The sequence below is a fragment of the Hibiscus syriacus genome, unplaced genomic scaffold (genome assembly GCF_006381635.1).
Source record: "Hibiscus syriacus cultivar Baekdansim isolate YM2019G1 unplaced genomic scaffold, ASM638163v2 tig00110943_pilon, whole genome shotgun sequence".
In the NCBI taxonomy this organism is placed as follows: Eukaryota; Viridiplantae; Streptophyta; class Magnoliopsida; order Malvales; family Malvaceae; genus Hibiscus; species Hibiscus syriacus.
In genome coordinates, this window is record NW_024062924.1 from 211,302 (window position 1) to 229,240 (window position 17,939).

The 17,939-nt window shown below is 34.9% G+C and overlaps 1 protein-coding gene across 1 annotated transcript; it reads right to left on the reverse strand.

Annotated features, from left to right (window-relative positions):
• Positions 1-15,985: 15,985 nt before the first annotated feature.
• LOC120147801 (proline-rich receptor-like protein kinase PERK10) lies at positions 15,986-16,762 on the reverse strand. Its single transcript, XM_039161093.1, has one exon. The coding sequence runs from the start codon at positions 16,760-16,762 to the stop codon at positions 15,986-15,988; it is 777 nt and encodes a 258-aa protein (XP_039017024.1).
• Between the last annotated feature and the right edge of the window lie 1,177 nt (positions 16,763-17,939).

Sequence of the window (17,939 nt, forward strand, 5' to 3'; positions counted from 1 at the left end):
AAGGGACTTAATCCTTTAATGTCGGCAATGGTCCATCATATTGCTTCTTTGTGAGAGTGCAATACTGCTACAAAAGCTTCCTCTTCTCCTTTGGATAATTTACTTGAGATGATCACTGGTAAGGTTCCATTTTTGCTGAAAAAGGCATATTTCAAATGTTCCGGTAGTTGCTTCAATTCTACCTCAGGTGCTTGCAAAACATAAGGTAAAATTTTAGTTTTATAGGAAGATAAAGATAAATTAGAATTGATTGAATTAATATTTTCAAACTCCCTTTCTTCCTCTTCGTGGCAAAGTTCAGGATCCTTAAAAAATCATAAGAAAAATTAGATTCAATATATTAATCAATTAAAGGATCTATAATATCAACATAATTAATTCTTTCAACATGATCATGGTATTTCATTGCTTTGTAAACATCAAATTCAATGATCTCACCATCAAATTCCATTATCAGTATACCACTTGTAACATCGATCTTTGTATGTACGGTGCTTAGGAAGGATCGGCCTAAAAGTAAATCGGAATAAGTATCCGACCTGTCATGTTCCATGTTAATGACATATAATCTACAAGAAAAAATAATACATTTACCAAGACATTTTCCATTACTCCTATTGGATAGATCACAGATCGATAAGCCAACTGTATAGTTATTCTTGTTTCCTTCAAAGGCTCGTTGTAATAATTTTATAAATAGAAAATGGCATACCATTGATTGAAGCTCCTAAGTCACATATTGCACGTTTAATTTTAAAATCACCTATTTTACAAGGTATAGCGACCATACCTTGATCCTTCATCTTTGGTGGGAGCTTTCGTTGAAAAATTGCGGAGACATGTTCTCCCAAACATACCTTTTCGTGCTTCATTAATTTCCTTTTTGTAGTGCAAAGTTCTTTTATAAATCGAGCATACCTTGGTACTTGTCGAATTACTTCAAGAAGAGATATGTTGACTTGAACTTTTTAAACACCTCTAAGATCTCCCTTTCTTCAGCTCTTTTATCACGCTTCATCAACCTTAATGAGAATGGTGGCGGCGTTATTTCATAAGAAGAAAGAGAAGGATGTGAGTCAGACGTACCTTGTATTTCTGAAGGTGGCTTGTCCTCTTGTTCTTTCTGATGAGCAGTTTTTTCTGTTGGAACTTCGGGTGAGATAACTTTTCCACTTTGAAGTGTGATGGCACTAACACTTTTTCTTGGATTTAACTCCGTTCGAGAAGGTAGTCTTCCTTGTGATTCCAATTTTCTCATAGTTTGAGTTAGTCGGCTTACTTGGTTATATAACTCTTGAAGATGTATTTCGGTTCAGCTTTGGATTTTTTCTGGGATGCAATGAACTTTTCTTGTGAAATTGCTAACTTTCCTATGATTTCCTCCAATGATGGTTTTTGCGTTTGCTGTTGATGAGGAGGTCTTGGTTGATAAGTTGGTATTTGATTTACTGCGTAGCTGAAGTTTTGGTGGTCTCTCCATCCTGGATTATAAGTATTGCTGTATGGAGATCTTGGAAAGTTCACTACTACATTGATTTATGCATTGCCTCCTTGTATCAGTGGCTAGCAATCCGTCGAATGGTCTAGCTTTGTGCATATCCCGCATGCTCTTGTTGCTTCAGATTTTCCTGTAACAAGTGAATTAACTACTTCAGTTAATTTATCTAACTTATTTTCAAGGGAAAATGTATTTATCTCATGAACCTGTCAGCTGGGTTCACTTAAGAACTATTGAGAGTTGGTTGCCATGGTTGAAATTAATTCTCTTGCTATTGTTAGAGTCATGTTGACTAATGCTTCTCCATTGGCGACATCCACCATTTTATCTCCATTGGTAAAAGGCCTTCATAAAAGTATTTAATTAGCATTTGCTCACTTAATCTGTGTTGCAGACAACGTGCGCAAAGTTTTTTAAATCATTCCTAATAGTAATAAAGACTTTCTTCGGTCTTTTGTTGAATGGAAAGAATGCTCCTTCGTAATTCACTTGCTTTAGCAGTTAGAAAGAACCTGTCAAGAAAAATTATATTCATGTTAGCCCATGAATAAACTGAATTTGGAGGTAAATAAAATAACCAATCTTTAGCCAAATCGGCTAAAGAGAAAGGGAAAGCTAGTGCAAACCATGTTGAATTCCAACAAGTGTTTGTGCGGATATTCAGTGGGAAAGCTGTGGAAGATGTGAAGAAGATGAATGAGTCCCATCTTTAATTGAAATGGAGTGCCGCCACTAGGAAAATTAATGCATAATGGCGTATGAGTGATAGGTATTGTGGCTAGCTCTCGGATCGTTTGTTCTTCTTATTTTGCCATCGGAATTTGATTTTTATTGTATGTGTTTGTTTTAGAGTTTGTTTCCAGATTTGATTCTATTTCTGATATCTTCTTTAGATCTACTAATTCACATGTGTTTCTTCTGGTCATAAATTAAAATCTAGAAGGGTATTTGGGTAACTAGGTGCCAAGGTAACACACTCTAACTCTTCCCTACTACTTGTAGTGCATATCATTTATCATGGCTTGTTTGTTTGGGGTGGAAAAACATGTGGGGGCTTAAGGGCTTGATTTGTTGTTATCGACATTAGTAGTGTGAAAATGATCTATGATGACTCCTATTTACTTTCATAAAATTTAATAATGAATTTAGGTCTTAAAACAAGTGTTTGGGGGATAAGTTTATGGGTATTTCCCGTGTGAAATAATGTATTTTTGGGTTATATTATCGATAATGTATGAAAACTATTGATACTTTTCATATTCTAGGTGAAATTAAACTATTTTATAAGGGTAATGTCGATACCGAAAAGGATAGTACTAATTCTACTCATTTAAGAAATACAAATGGTGATTTTTGGGTCATTTTGAAGCTAATTTTGGTACTGATGCTAAAAGAAGTATTGATAGTACTTGCAAGAGTCGAGACTACATGTATGGTATCGATACTAAGGATATTTAAGGGGACTTTTGGGGTTGGTTTTGGTACATATACTCATGGAGAGTATCAGTACCCAAGGGTAGGCATCGATACCCATATAAAGGTATCGATATCATTGATGATGATTGTTTAGTGAACTTTAAGATTTTGAATAGACTCGAGAGTGATGATTTTTATAACGTTTGAAATCAAGCATTTAGCTTGGGTGTGGGAAATTATAAAAATGCCCTTAGAGGGTTAAAATTACTGAATTGCCCTTATAAACCTAAGTGAATGAAATAACCTAAGTTGGTAGAGTTTGAGTTGAAAAGTGATTAAATAATGATACAATAATTGAGTAAGAAGTCTAGAAGTGTTGTAATTAAATAATAATGCAAATTACTAATAGTATGATTGTCAATGATGCGAGATGAGATGCTGAATTATAAGCGGAAACTAGATAACAAGGATCGATAATAATAATATGATGATAATATGAGTACCCCTCAAGCTCTACATTATTTTATGATTTCCATAAATGTGATGAATTTTATGTCCATTATATATACATGATGTGTTATTTGAGTAATGATTTAGTAAATTACCATATTACCCCTAATTATGAATATTACCTTATATTGATATGTAAATACATCTGAAAGCATAAGACTTTAAGAAATGATCTAAGATATTATTGATTTCCTATTAGGATTTAGTAAAATCCTGAAATACACTCGAATTAGTAAAATAGCTAAAATATCCCTTTAGGTTAAATATTTAGTAAATCTTTAAATAACAGATTAACATGTATAGAAAAGTGTGTAATATACCCGTAAAAGTAAAAAAAAGACTAAAATACTCTTTGGGGAGGATAATTACCATAATACCCTTGAGAAATTTACTAAAAGTTTAAAGATATCAAGATCATGTTTAGTATCGTTATTTGAGGAGATATCGACAACTAACGTTTGCTACTAGTATTCAGGTGGGAGTATTATTACACATGAGATACCTTAATAAAATTGAAGTACAAATTGACATTGATGCTCAGAATGAGTATCGATAATCCTTAGCATAGTATCACTACTCGAGTAGGATTATTAATGTTAAGTGAAAGTGAACTATTAAACTCCATGTTGAGAATGGCTCGATTGAGGAGGTTTAATGGTGATCGAGAATGATTAATAAGTTTTATTGATAATGCAAACTTGATTGAATGCATATGCTTAAGTATAAGAACATTATAAGGTAAGATTCCATCATGCTTCTACCTTTGTTTGACACTTGGGAAATAATAAGGAAACATGAGTTATTTCTATATGACGATCGTCTACTATGTTTAATGGATGTTTATGATAGGCTATCCAGATATCCTAAGAGTCATAATGAGGAATTAAAAGGTTGGTTATTGGTGTTGCTCTAATGCTTTTGTGACATAGACTCATCCAATACTCTAGAGGAGTAGGCTAATCGGGTGTACGTTCCTTATATGAGAGTGACCCAGGACTCACCCAAGGACTGGTTATGTGGGGCCATATGATGTATGTTCTTGATGCGAGTGTGACCCCTATCTCATTCTAAGTATTTAGTTCATAGGCTAGAGGGGTGTAAGTCTTGTGATGCATGCGTGATCCCAAACAACACCATGAAGCTTACTTGTGTCTTGTTGATGAACGTTCAAGCTTCGCGAATTGAGCCTTATCTGGATGAGTGTTTATGTTGTGTGACTTAAGCCTCATCCTTAGTATGTATTGTGTCCAGTTGAGTGTTTGAGCTCCATGGCTCGAGCTACATCCATGTTATTATGTAGCATTTGAGACTGTGATATGGATACACATTAGTTATATGACTAAATAGCATTGATGGCATTGGTAATATTCTTCTCTGACTCTATTTGGTGGCATGGTTATGTTATGAATGCATGTTGTGTAATAAAGGTTTTGTATGACACTAAGCTTGTGAGCTCAGCATTCAAAATATGTTTCTTTTGACAAATTACATGTTATGTGGAGTGCGATGGGAAAAAGATATCATCGGAGGAATCTCGACGGAGTACTAGAGTACAATGATGATGGATTTGTGGGCATGTCTAAGTTATGATTTAGAAATGAGTCATCTTGTAAATCTTTTATTTATGTATTTAATTATTTAGTTTTTAAATTAGGGTTATGCTTTTGTAAACTATTATGGTTTCATACTTTGTGTAAATGTTTTAAAAGTGAGTATGATTTCAGAAAAAAAACTAGTCTCTTTGATAATTCCTTATGAAACTAGAATACTTGGGATTTAGGTGTTATATTTTGTAGTATCAAGGTTAGATTTTAGCCGATTCTAGGTTAACTTGGTAAAGTCCTACATGCCCCGAGGATAAAATATGTACCCCAAAAAAGAATATGATGTTATTATTCCATTGCCAACTAGTAAGTTGATATGCTAACTTTAAGGAATAACTATAAAGAAAAAAGGTTCAAGCAATGAACCTATCTCTTATCGTGTTATAAGAGCATGAATGCTAGCAAGGCATAAAGAAAGAATGTAATGTTGAGTAATAGTGTGAGAATATAGAGAAAAAAGTGTACCCTAGTAATAAGGTTAGGTGAAGAGGTTGTGAGTCATTATTTAGTCATGTTTTGAAACAAAATGTGTAGAAAAAGCATGGTGAGGCTTTTGATCCTACATTTTAATCTCATAAGACCGAGTCTAGAGTCGGGGGATCTTAGTATATCTCAAGTCTTCGATGTGTTTCCTTGGTGTGTGTCAGCATTAGCGATGAGTAAGGAATTCAAGGTTGTGAATATGATTAAAAAATGAAAGGATGCTTATAGTAAAGTTACTTTAGAGGACTCAAGGAGTCACAAAAGTTGTGCAAGTTTAGTGTCTACATTTGTGGTTTTATTTATGAAATTTTGAGGAAAAATTGCTTTTAGAAGGGGAGAATTGTAACGACCCAAATTTTAGAGTCAACATTTTACTGTTGGCTTAAAAATTTATTTAATAGATTAATTATTTCATGGAGGTCCATTTTCTTGAATTTGAGTTCATTTGAATGAGAAATTAACCTTATTAGAGATTTAAAAAAATGATTTTGAAGGTTGAGTCCATTTCTAGCTGATTTTCGCATGGCTTTATGGTATTGGGTAGAACACTTTCCTTCTCTATCTTCCATAACATTCTCTTTTTTAAACAATCTTTGTTCTTCTCATCTATTCTCTATTAACAAGAAAAATGATAAAGGTTTTAAATTCATCTTTATACTCTAATACACGATTTGAAGGTAAGATTCTTGGTCTTAGGACCATGAGCTTTATGAGGATCTCACCATCTTATTCAATGCTGTTCTTGAGCTCTTATGAGATTTTAAAATGTTTTGCGCTCCAAAGGTCTCCTCTCATTGTTTACATATAATTTTCTTGTGATTTAGTTGTTGTTTAACAACTTTCATTTATCATTTTCATGTTAGAATCATTTGGTGACTTTTCGGTGCTGAAAGAGTAGTGCAAGAGCCTCCAAAAGAGCAATGGCTTGAGCAAGTTGGTTCTTGGAGGATTTAGAAAGGTAGTTGGGTATCTATGAGCCAAGGTAATACACTCTAACTATTCCCTACTACTTATAGTGCATAACATTTAGCATGACTTGCTTGTATGGGTGAAAACCATGTGGGGGTTTTGGTGATTAATTAGTTGTTATGGACGTTTCAAACGTAATATAGGTGTAAAAATGATGTATGATGAGCCATATTGACTTTTGTAAACTTTAATAACCAACTTAAGTCTTAAAATAATTGTATGTGTGAGTTTGATGGTGTTTTCTTCGTGAAACAATGTATTTCTAGGTTGTAGTATCAATTTTGTATAAATTGTGTCGATACTATTCATATTTTGGGTGAAACTAGGCAATTTTATAAGGGTATAACTGATATGTAGTGGTTAGTACTGATACTACTCTTTTGAAAATATAAATTCTGATTTTTGGGTCATTTGTGAAGCTAATTTTGGTACCTATACTAACTGACTTGAAAGCGTATCGATATTGCATGTATGTTATAGATATTAAGGGTATTTTGGGGGACTTTTGGGGTTATTTTTGGTACCGATACTCAAGGATAGTACTAATACCCTAAGGTAGGTATCAATACCCATATAAAGGTATATGTACAATCGGTTATGATTTTTTAGTGAATTTTAAGATTTCAAATAGACTTGAGAGTGAGGAGTTTGATAATGATTGAGATCGAGCATTTATCTTAGGTGTGAAAAATTATGAAAATGCCCTTAGAGGGATGAAATTACTAAATTTCCCTTATGGGCCTAAGTGGGTCTAAGTGAATGAAGTAACCTATGGTAATAAGAGTTTGAGTTACAAAGTGATTAAATAATGATATGAGATTCTTGTAAGGAGTCTAGAAATGTTGTAATTTAATAATAATGCAAATGGGTAATGGTGCGATGGTTAATGATGTGAGATGGGACATTGAGTTATAAGGTTGAAATTAGATAATGAGGACCGATAATAACAACCATCAAACTCCGTAGTATTTCATGACTTTCATGAATATGATGACTGTTATGTTCGTTATGTATACATGATGTGTTGTTCTAGTAATGATATAATAAATTACTATATTGCCCCTAGATGTGAATAATGCCTTATAATGATGTGAAAATACCTCTAAAAGAATAAGACAATAAGAAACGATTTAAGATGTTACTGATTTCCTATTAGGATTTAGTCAAAGCCCCAAATACACTAGAATGGATAAAATAACCAAAATACCCCTATGGGTTGAATAATTAGTAAATATTTGGATAAAGAGTCATATTATATATATATATAAGTGTGTAATATACCTGTAAAAGTAAAAAGGGAATGATACTCTTTAAGGAGGATTGTTACCAGAATACCTATGAGGCATCTAGTAAAACCTATGAGGCATCTAGTAAAAGTTTAAAGATACCAAGATCGTATTTATTATCGATATTTCACGAGAGTATCGACACATAAGGTTTGGTACTAGTACTTAGGTGGGAGTACCATTACTCTTAAGAAACCGTAATAACATTAAATTATAAATTGATATTAATACTCGGAATGAGTATCATAATCCTAAGCATAGTATAACTAATTGGGTAGGAGTGCTAATGTTAATTACGAGATGAACTATTAAATTTTGGACTAAGTAAGGCTCAAGTGAGGAGATTTAATAGTGATCGAGAACAATTAATAAGTTTTATTGATAATGTGAACTTGGTTGAATGTATGTGTTTGAGCATAAGAACATTATGAGGTAAAATTCCATAAGACTTATGCCTTTGTTTGATGCTAGGAAAATAATAAGAAAATCTGAGTTACTTATGTATGGTGATTATATATTGTGTTTGATGGATGTGTATGATGTCCGAATATCCTAAGACTCGTGTTGAGGCATTGAAAGGTTTCTAGTTGGATGTTCCTTTAATGTTATTGTGACTTAGACTTATTATATCCTCTAGAGCAGTAAGCTAACCAGGTGTAAATTCTTTATGTGAGAGTAACCCATGTCTCACCTTTGGTATTGGCCATATAGGTAGGGATGATAACGAGTCGGGTTAGGGTCAAATTTTTGGTCAACACAGCCCAACCTGAAAATATGTATCCTCCACCCAAATGTGACTTGACTTGATAATTATATATCATCCAACCCGACCCGAACTAAAAATATATATCTTAGTTAAAAGATAATAATTTTATAAAGAAATTATAAATTATTATCTTCAGGTTGGGTCATGTTAGAAATTTTTTATCCTCCACTCGAACTTGAACAAACCGATCTCACCTTTAAAAAATCTGACCTGACTTGATCAAAACACCTTTTTAAATCTAACCGTATTAGATCGGGTCGTGTCAAAACCCATCAGTTTCAGGTTAAATTATCATCCATACATGTAAGGGCCACTAGATGTATGTTCTTATTGCGAGTGTGGCCCAAGTCTCGTCAAAAGTACATAGTTTATAATCTAGAGGGGTATGAGGCTTGTGATGTGCATGTGACCCTAGACTACACCATGACACCTACTTGTGTGTTGTTGATGAGCGTTCGAGCTTCGTGAATGGAGCCTCATCTAGATGAGTGTTTGAGCTCTATGAAACGAGCCTCATCCTTAGTATTCTATTATGTCTAGATGAGTGTTTGAGCTCAATAACCCAAGCCTCATCCTAGTTCTTATGTGGTGCATGGACTATGATGTAGATATGTATTGGATATATGGCTAAATAGAATTGATGGCAATTGTAGTATTTCTTCTCTAATTATACTTATTGGCATGCTTATGTTATGAATTCATGTAGTATATTATATGTTTTGTGTGGCGCTAAGGTTGTGAACTTAGCATTTGGAATGTGTTTATGTTCGTAGGTTAAATGTTATGTGGAGTGTCATGGGACAACAATGTCATTAGAGGAGTACCAGAATACAATGATGACAACTTGATGGGCATGTAGAGGTTATGATTTAAAATTGAGTCAACTTGTAAATATTTTATTTATGTATTCATTTATAATAACTCAAGACGTAGTCCAATTAACATCGGCTATAACCTTAACCGATGATGGTGCTCCTCGATCTTCACCTACATACACACGAAAAAAAACATATTCCAAATGCTGAGCTCACAATCTTAGTATCACACAAATAATTCTATTATACTACATGTATTTTATATCAAAAGCATGTCAGAGAGTATAGTCACATAAATAATGTTATAAATTTCATACATATCCATAATCAAAAAATAACACAAAGGATAAGGCTGGTGTTAGGAAGCTCAAACACCCATCCACAATACACAAGTAGAAATCATGATGTAGTCAAGGGTCACACATGAATCACGTAACTAACACCCATCTAGCCTGCTAACATTGGTACTTTGGATGAGGCTTGTATCACTCTTGCATCATGAATGTACATCTAATGGCCCCTAAATACTTAAGTACCACATGTGAGACTGAGGTCAGATTTGCATCAGGAACATACAATCGATTAGTTTACTCCTATAAAGTATACAAGTGAGTTGAGGTCAAAGACGCATTAAATCAACATTTTAGTAGAAAAATTTATTGTGTCTTGGCACAAACCTTGGGATATACGAAAACCCTCAACACAATATTAGATGATCATTGTGTTCTTTTCGTTTCTTAAGTGTCAAATAAAGGCATAAGTTTTATGGAATCACATATCATAGCTTTCTTATGTTTATTAATCACACATCATTAATTTTCCAATTATTAACCATTCATATTATTAATCATTAATAATTTATCAAGTTTTTATTAGTTAGTTCTAATTAGAAAGTTCTCACGTTTAGATCATCAAATGATCTCATCCTCTATGCTCCTTACTCTCCATTCATATTCAATATACCAAGTCCACTATCTGATTATTATTGATGTTATTGGTACCTTTACATGAGTTGGGGTCATTCATAAAATCATCTCTCCGCCTACTAATTCTCACACATATGCATGAATGGGTAGACTCAACATCCATTAATGTAGCAACAAAAATAAATACAATTATGAATACACTTTTGACATCCTCTACTAAGTTATCATCCTCACGAGCTCTCACTACATTTGAATGGATTTAACTATTTCATATGGTCTATTTGTAGATCTGGTGGTGCCTCATCTCTACTGTATTAACGAATTCAATCTCTGAGGTGCTGCGAAAGCCACTCTTATAGAACCTTAGCAGTCTTTGATAAAATAAGCTATAAATCCTCAACCATAGTAAGTCATCGATACTCGATGGAATGTGCTTGAGTGCCTCCTATCATAATGCTCATAAACTGAATAGAGCAAAGCCCTTGTTAAACCACTCGTGCTCTTAACAGATGCACTCATTAATGGCCTTTTACGAGACTCAACCCACCTTTTTGTTCTGGATCATGTCTTGAGCTCAAGGATTGCACAGATAGAGACCTTCATGATCCTTGGGAGTCTCTAGAATTCTTAACAGCACTGCGTGATAGATTGGTCGATTCTGAAGCTTTCTTAATCTACTTGAATGATCCACCCATCAGAAGAGCCCTCATGCTCTAGAATCTCTTGACCACCTTATCCTTGTAGGTCAACTAAAAATACCATAGGTGAGTCGACTACCAACTGCGTGTGAATGTTGATGTGCAAGTCCTAGGAAATAATTCTCAATCAATCTAATAATGCTTCAACCAAAATGTGGTTTACATAAGAATTGAAGTTGTTGAATACTTGAAGACCAATGATAATATGGAATTTGTGTCAATGAATAGATTACTATGTAACGATACAATATTATTTGGTAATTAAATCAAATTTTATTTTAATTCTAGTTGTTGAAAATTGTTTAGTGATTAATTTTATTCATGTAAGAATTCTTATGGAGTAAGGATTATTGGTGACCATTTTTGTTTGTTTGTTTTTTTTCTATAAATATAAAGTAACTATTAACCTTTAGCATTATTAGAGTGATAATTATTGGAGAGATATAATTTTTTTGGGGACATCTTCACCTTTTTTATCTTTGTCACATAGATATATTTTGTAGGGATATTCATCATAGTTTTGGTAAAATACCAATTTTGCTAATATATCATATTTTTAGGGTGTAACAAATTTTGGGATATATATCAAATTATAGTTATAAAAATTTATGTATTGCTCTTTGTATTTTTCATATTTATAAAATATTATTATTGTTTTATTCATAGAGATAACCAATAATAAATATAATCTAGGTTTTAGTTCGTTTTACTACCTAAGCTTTTAATTTTTTCAACATTGTACCTAACTTTTAGTTTTTATTTCATTTTAGTACACCCACCGTTAAAAACTTAATTTGTTTAATACCTAAACTATCAAATTTGGTCAATTTTATTACTTAAACTTTCAATTATTTTTTTAGAACTTAACTTTAAGTTTTTAGGGAACTAAGATGAAACAAAGACTAAAATTAGGTATGACTTTGAATCTTTTTTGAAAGTTTAGGTACTAAAACAAACTAAAACTGATAGTTTAGGTACTAAACACGTAATTTACCCTATAATATATAATATAATCAATACAAATTTCTAATGGTGCACTACATTATCCATTTAAGCTACTTTTTTATTATTAAGGATTTCTTTTTAGCCTTCTTTAAAAAGGGTTTGCAGGTTGAGAATGAGTGTATACAATCGTGTGATCTATGTGACTAAAATTATATCCTTAACTTACTTGATAGGGGATAACAAGGGAGTGATAAATGTTTTTCGAAGATAAGAATCTAACCTAAGGGTCTAGACTCAATCAAAGAATGAGATGGAAAGTTACTAGAAAATTAAGATAAGAATAAAATATTAATATGAAGATAATGAAGATTAAGACAATAATATAAAAAGATAAAGAAGATAAAATATGACAACTTAGCTCAAATTTGCTGATGAGTGGAAATGGTGATTTTTTGATGATGATGGTGACAATGATTATAATAGTTGATGGACAGTTGTCCTACGAACCCTCTAATTACAATTGACTAGTAAAATTCAATAATTAGCTCTAACCATCCCTCTTAGTCGTAATGAAAATACAAACTAGTGTATGAAGATCTCCCTCACGAAGAACTTGAAAGAACTTAAAGATGAAGAATGCTTCAAACGCACAAGACAATCAACACTTGTAAAAATGAACTCTCGTTGTATTATTAATCAAAGAAATCCATTTTACTATGGTGAATGGAGCCTCCTTTATATAGGGTGAGGAGTTCCATGAATCTAAGTAACTAATGAGTAAAATAATAATAAATGAAAGATAATGTTTTGATTATATTCTAATTCCAAATAAAATAATAATAAACTAAAACTAATGTTTTAAATCTATCTTAATTCATAATAAAAAATATATATCTAATCCTAAAAGATAATGAATCATTCTATATTAAATTATATTACAAATAATAAAAAAATATTGAAAATTCGTAATATTTAAAAAATCATGTATTAATCTTGTATATGAATTTCTGCATGTGCTGTCTTCACTAAAATGGACATATCTTAAGTTCTCGATGTCAAATTGATACAATTCAAGAATAGTTGGAAAGATAAGAGAAAGAAAATTGTAACTTTAGAGTACATGTTGACCAAATAACACCTATATCCTCTTTAAAAAGTCTTCACAAGTCTGTTGATATTCTAGTCTTCTTTTCTAAGGCCTGGACGTGTGGATCAATTGGAATAGTTAGTCTATCTCCCTTTGGTACGAGTCTTATGGTTTAATTATCATATTTCATATCTTGTCTGGTCTTGTGGGTACTATAAAATGAGTGCAGATATACGTGCAAGTATACACAATCGAACAAGTAATACAGTGATAAGTTGAGTATCGTCTCCACAGGGAATTGGGGAAATTAAAAAGGTTTTTCAATTCACTTTACTTTGTCACCTAAGTAAAGTTAGTGATGGTATGTACAAATGAGAATGTTGTGGCAAAATGGAATGACTGATGTGAAAATGGAATGGTGGTAGTATGGTTGCAATTGAATATGTCGTGGCAAGTTGACTGAAATGTCGTGGCAAATTCAATTGTGATAAGTGCACACAAATAGAAATGTCTAGGCAAAATAAAGTGCAATTACTGGATTTAATATATATATATATATAGGACTTTAGCTTTCTCACATGACAAGCAACGATGAGAATGAGTGATAGGAGTTACAAGGAATACCTAAGTCTACTTCTCTGAATGGTATTTCTTCTTTGCTTACCCTCCATGACAGAGTCTACTGAGGTACCCTATGCTATCTCTAGTAAGGGACTTGACAGATTAAAGATGCCCTGGAAAAACTGATTGGCGTAAACCATTGCAGTGATCCTATTGTTCCAGATAACAGGATATGTCTCGACAATACCTTTTTGCGGCAGCATTAACACCTAACCTATCGTTCAAGAACAACTCCTTTTAGTCGAATAAAATCCTATCCTTATCTCTAAGGTGGATTATGCCTAGTTACTCTCTAGAACCTGTTGTTTAAGTAGTTCCTCCCTAGTTTCTCTCGAATACTAAGGATAATTTGCCAAGGCATTCTCTCGAACCCTATGACCCTCCTAAGGAATGGCTACTCTCGTAGCTCCTACAACCTTAAGGCTTTAAGTTTCATAAACAAGACAATATAAAGCATAGAACAACAACCATTCATTAAAATAAAAACTTAAACATCCATGCGAACTCCCACCAAATAGGATTAGTTCATGGTGGGGTTCGAAATTAATAAGCACAAAGTAAGTATCATTCGTTCCTTACAACCCAATAACAAAATATAAAAGTAAGAACTAAGGGGAGGAGAAAAAGCCTTCAACGTGCACTACCAAATGCCTTCATCGGCCACCAAGAACTGCTCTTAGAGAAATAGCTCCTTTCGGATGATTAGAACGCCACTCCCTCTGGCTTGTCCAGGAGAAATTCCACGGCAAGTAGGATTGACTGAGAACGGTGAGAACTTCCCACTCTATCTTTTTAAGCTCAAATCCAGGTGGAACCAAAGTCTTCTTCCATATGGCTTCATCCTCTATTTATAGGGGAAAATAAATCCTAAGACTTGATATTAACTTTCCTAGGAAACCCTAAAAACCATGGTTAAGTGATTGGGAATCGAGCAGAACAGGCTATGATGCAGCCTGGGTAGCTGGCTGATGGACTGGCAAAATCTCGTTACAGGCACCAAAGGACACACAAGATCTGGAGGGTCAGGTGGCATCATCAGCGGAACCGGCGGTTGCAGTGTTGATCCCTCCAGGCGGATCTTCGAGGTGGATTTCTCGGGCAGAGCTCTCGAGAAGTCGGAGACAGCTGGTTTCAAAAATATCTTCTCGCACTTAAAGCGCTTTCAAAATGCCTGTAGAACTTGGCAATTGCATTTTGCTCAGCAATCTCCTTATGTCACGACATTTTCTTTCCTCTTTTCCTTGCTCTCAATACCTGCACATCATCAGACAAATACCTTTCCCATAAAGCAGCACTGTTGTAAAAATAAAATGCCACGGCAAACCGAAATCCACCACATGCAACTAAATGCTTCTAAATGCATCTACATGGTCCTAAATGAGCCTTTAGACGTTCAATAACTTAAGTTAAAAGGTCCCAAAATGTGGCCTTTTACGGAGTTATCACACCCCCAAACTTAAGCTATTGCTTGTCCTCAAGCAATGGATAGTAATAAACAAAAACAAAAATACCATGACAAGTTCAGAAGCCAAATAGTTTCATGGAATAAAATTTCAGCCCTCATCACATATGGCTTCAACATGCTAGACTAGGTCGAGAAATCTAGTACTCTCCCCTAGGGCAAGATTCTTTGTGTGGGTGTGTGTGTGTTTGTATCCAGTCCATGCTTAATAAACTTAAAAATTTTCTAATCAAGCTTTCTTAATTTGCCATGACATTTATAATTTTTTACTCCCACTTTGCTTTTCTTTTCTTTTATTAGTTCTGCTACGAGGGGAGTCAGCCCATCACTCTACTATCCTATACTCTAGGTGAAAGGGAGCATACCTTTCACCCCCGAGCTAGTCAAGTAGAGTCATCCCGTGACATCTTTCATTCACTCATATGCCATGGCATAGTGGAGTGTCCCTCTACAGATATGCCTAGGCATTTATTCTCAAGTTCATTTCAAACATTTTTTTAACCGGTTTTCATCATTAACAGTTTTATGCCATGGCATTTAAAAATTCTCTTATAAAAATTCCTAAGTTTCTCAAGCATGGAAAATATACAATCGTGTCTTCAAAGATTTCAAATAAGCAAGTCCTAGAGTTGGTTCTATCATCCTCAACCAATCATGTACATTCTATCCTAGCCATCAAAATCATCATCATCATCATCGGGTATCCTTAACTAATTCCAAAAACTATTCAAACATTTACTAATGTCATGGCATATTTATTTCACTACTACTATCATGCAGTGATGCGAGAACCCTACTTCCCCCAAACTTGAGAGAAGCGTTGTCCTCAATGCTTACTAAAACTAATATAAATGAAACTACATGCTATGAATGCAATGCAAATGCAAGGTACCTTATCTTTAAGTGGGTGGTGGTGCAGCGGTCGCACGGCGAGTGCGCTTTCTCAGCTTGGCGGGGCTGAAGTGTTCGGAGTCAGAAGATGGTGTGGCTGGAGGAGTGCTAGGTCCCTCTGGGACTGCTGGGAGCGGGGGCTCCTCACGCTGTGATGCTTTCCTGAGGCGACGTTGGCTCCTATGCAAGGGAGTTTGCCGTGGCATCTCGGATTGGGACTCCTTAGTTGACTCGGTGGGATGAGGTACTTCAGGGTGTGCTTCTTCCATAATCGTGACAGGATGCGGCATATGAGGATGTTCGACCGCCAGGGGTTTAACGAATTGTGGTGGTTCTGAGACATTGGCAAGTTGGAGGTTGGCTTCTCGATCTACGTTGAGTGACACAACATGGGCTGGATCAGGGTCAACTGGATCATCCGCTTCAGCGGGTTGGTGACTTTCTTTACTGGATGAGTGTTGAGCAGCAGCTGGAGCAGGGTGGGGTGCTTCTGCAGATGCCTCGACATCCTCATTCGTTGGCACTAGTATGTCAGGGAAGATGGGAATGGTAAAGTTTGTGTGAGGGAGAAACTCCATCAAGGCGCTGGTGAGAAATTCATCGCGACGCTTGAAATAGGCAAAATATGTCATCAGTTTGTCGGACAGCTGCCCGACATGCTCTTGGGTGCGCTGAACTGTCTGTTCGAGGGTATTTGAATTTGTCCTGGCATGTGGAGATGGTGAAACACGAGATGTGGTTGCCTCTTTTTCCTTCCCCTTTGCTTCCTTAATACCCAACAACATAGGAATTTTTGGCTTGGTAATACCAGCAATACCCGGTAAAATTTTGTCGAACTACTCCTCAGGAACTTTCTTTTTACGGCATAAAGTGGTGATGAGATTTGAAAATAGCAAGGCACTTGCAGATCGCTTCAGGCATAAATGGGCTTATTATACAATGATTTCCCCTACATCAATAGGATGCCCGAATATGATAGAGTGTAGTAAAAGAATCCTCTGGCAAGACACGGTGGTGTTGTGGGAAGTGGGCATCAACTTGTGCTTCATAAAATGGTTCCACAACTTCACTTGTGGGAGCAGCTTCTCCCGGTCCACGGTCCTGCAACTCAGCTGCTGGCTGTTCTATTGAGTGTCGGGAAGACAGAGGTGTTCCATAATGCCTTGGTATGTTTGGTTTTCTGCGTCTTGTGCGAAGGTGGTGTGGTGGTCTTCCAGAACCTGCAATTTAAAATATCGATTAATGGCAGTAAGAGTGAATCGAATAGAAATGCCGCGAACCATGACGACATATTGATTTGGCTCAGAGATATTTGAATAAAACTCATTCAATATCGATGCGTTGACTGTGGCCAGATGCTAGGCAAATTTATGCCACTTGTTCTTGTTAACAACATCGGGCACCTCACTTCCAAAGGCGGCATCCTCCTCCTCGGAGAAGACAAATCCCAACTCAAAAAAGACTCGCCGTTTTTTAATGGTTTGGAATCGATCTTTGGCGGCATCATCCACAAAATGTGGTGGTGCAGAGGAAGAGGGTCGTGATCAGACCATTGTTCAAAGAGAAAACAAAGAAAAGTTGAAACAACTTGGAGCTTTTTGGCGGTTATGGTGGTTTCGGCAAAGGAGAGAAGAAGAAGATGAAAGAGAAAGAAGAAAAAGTTATCGTGAAGGAAAATAAGAAGATAATAACAAAAGAGAGATTTTGTGGGGTATAAAAGTGAAATAGTGGGGTCTAGGCGGGAATAAAACAAAAAGAAAGAGTAAAAATTTTAATCCTAAGTAAGAGTGAAAAGTGAAAAAGTTTCCCTCCTTTTACTATTCAAGTTTGCCGCCCAAAATTTTCACAATCTTCCTCTACACACCACACGTGCTGGCCATGTGGGATATTCCTTGCAACAAAAATAAAATAAAATAAAAATAATTAATTAAAATGAGAAATATTAAAATAATGGCAAGATAA

Bases quoted from the DNA above. Each gene is read 5' to 3' on its own strand.
- LOC120147801 (XM_039161093.1), bottom strand. From the start codon at position 16,762: ATGTTGTTGGGTATTAAGGAAGCAAAGGGGAAGGAAAAAGAGGCAACC.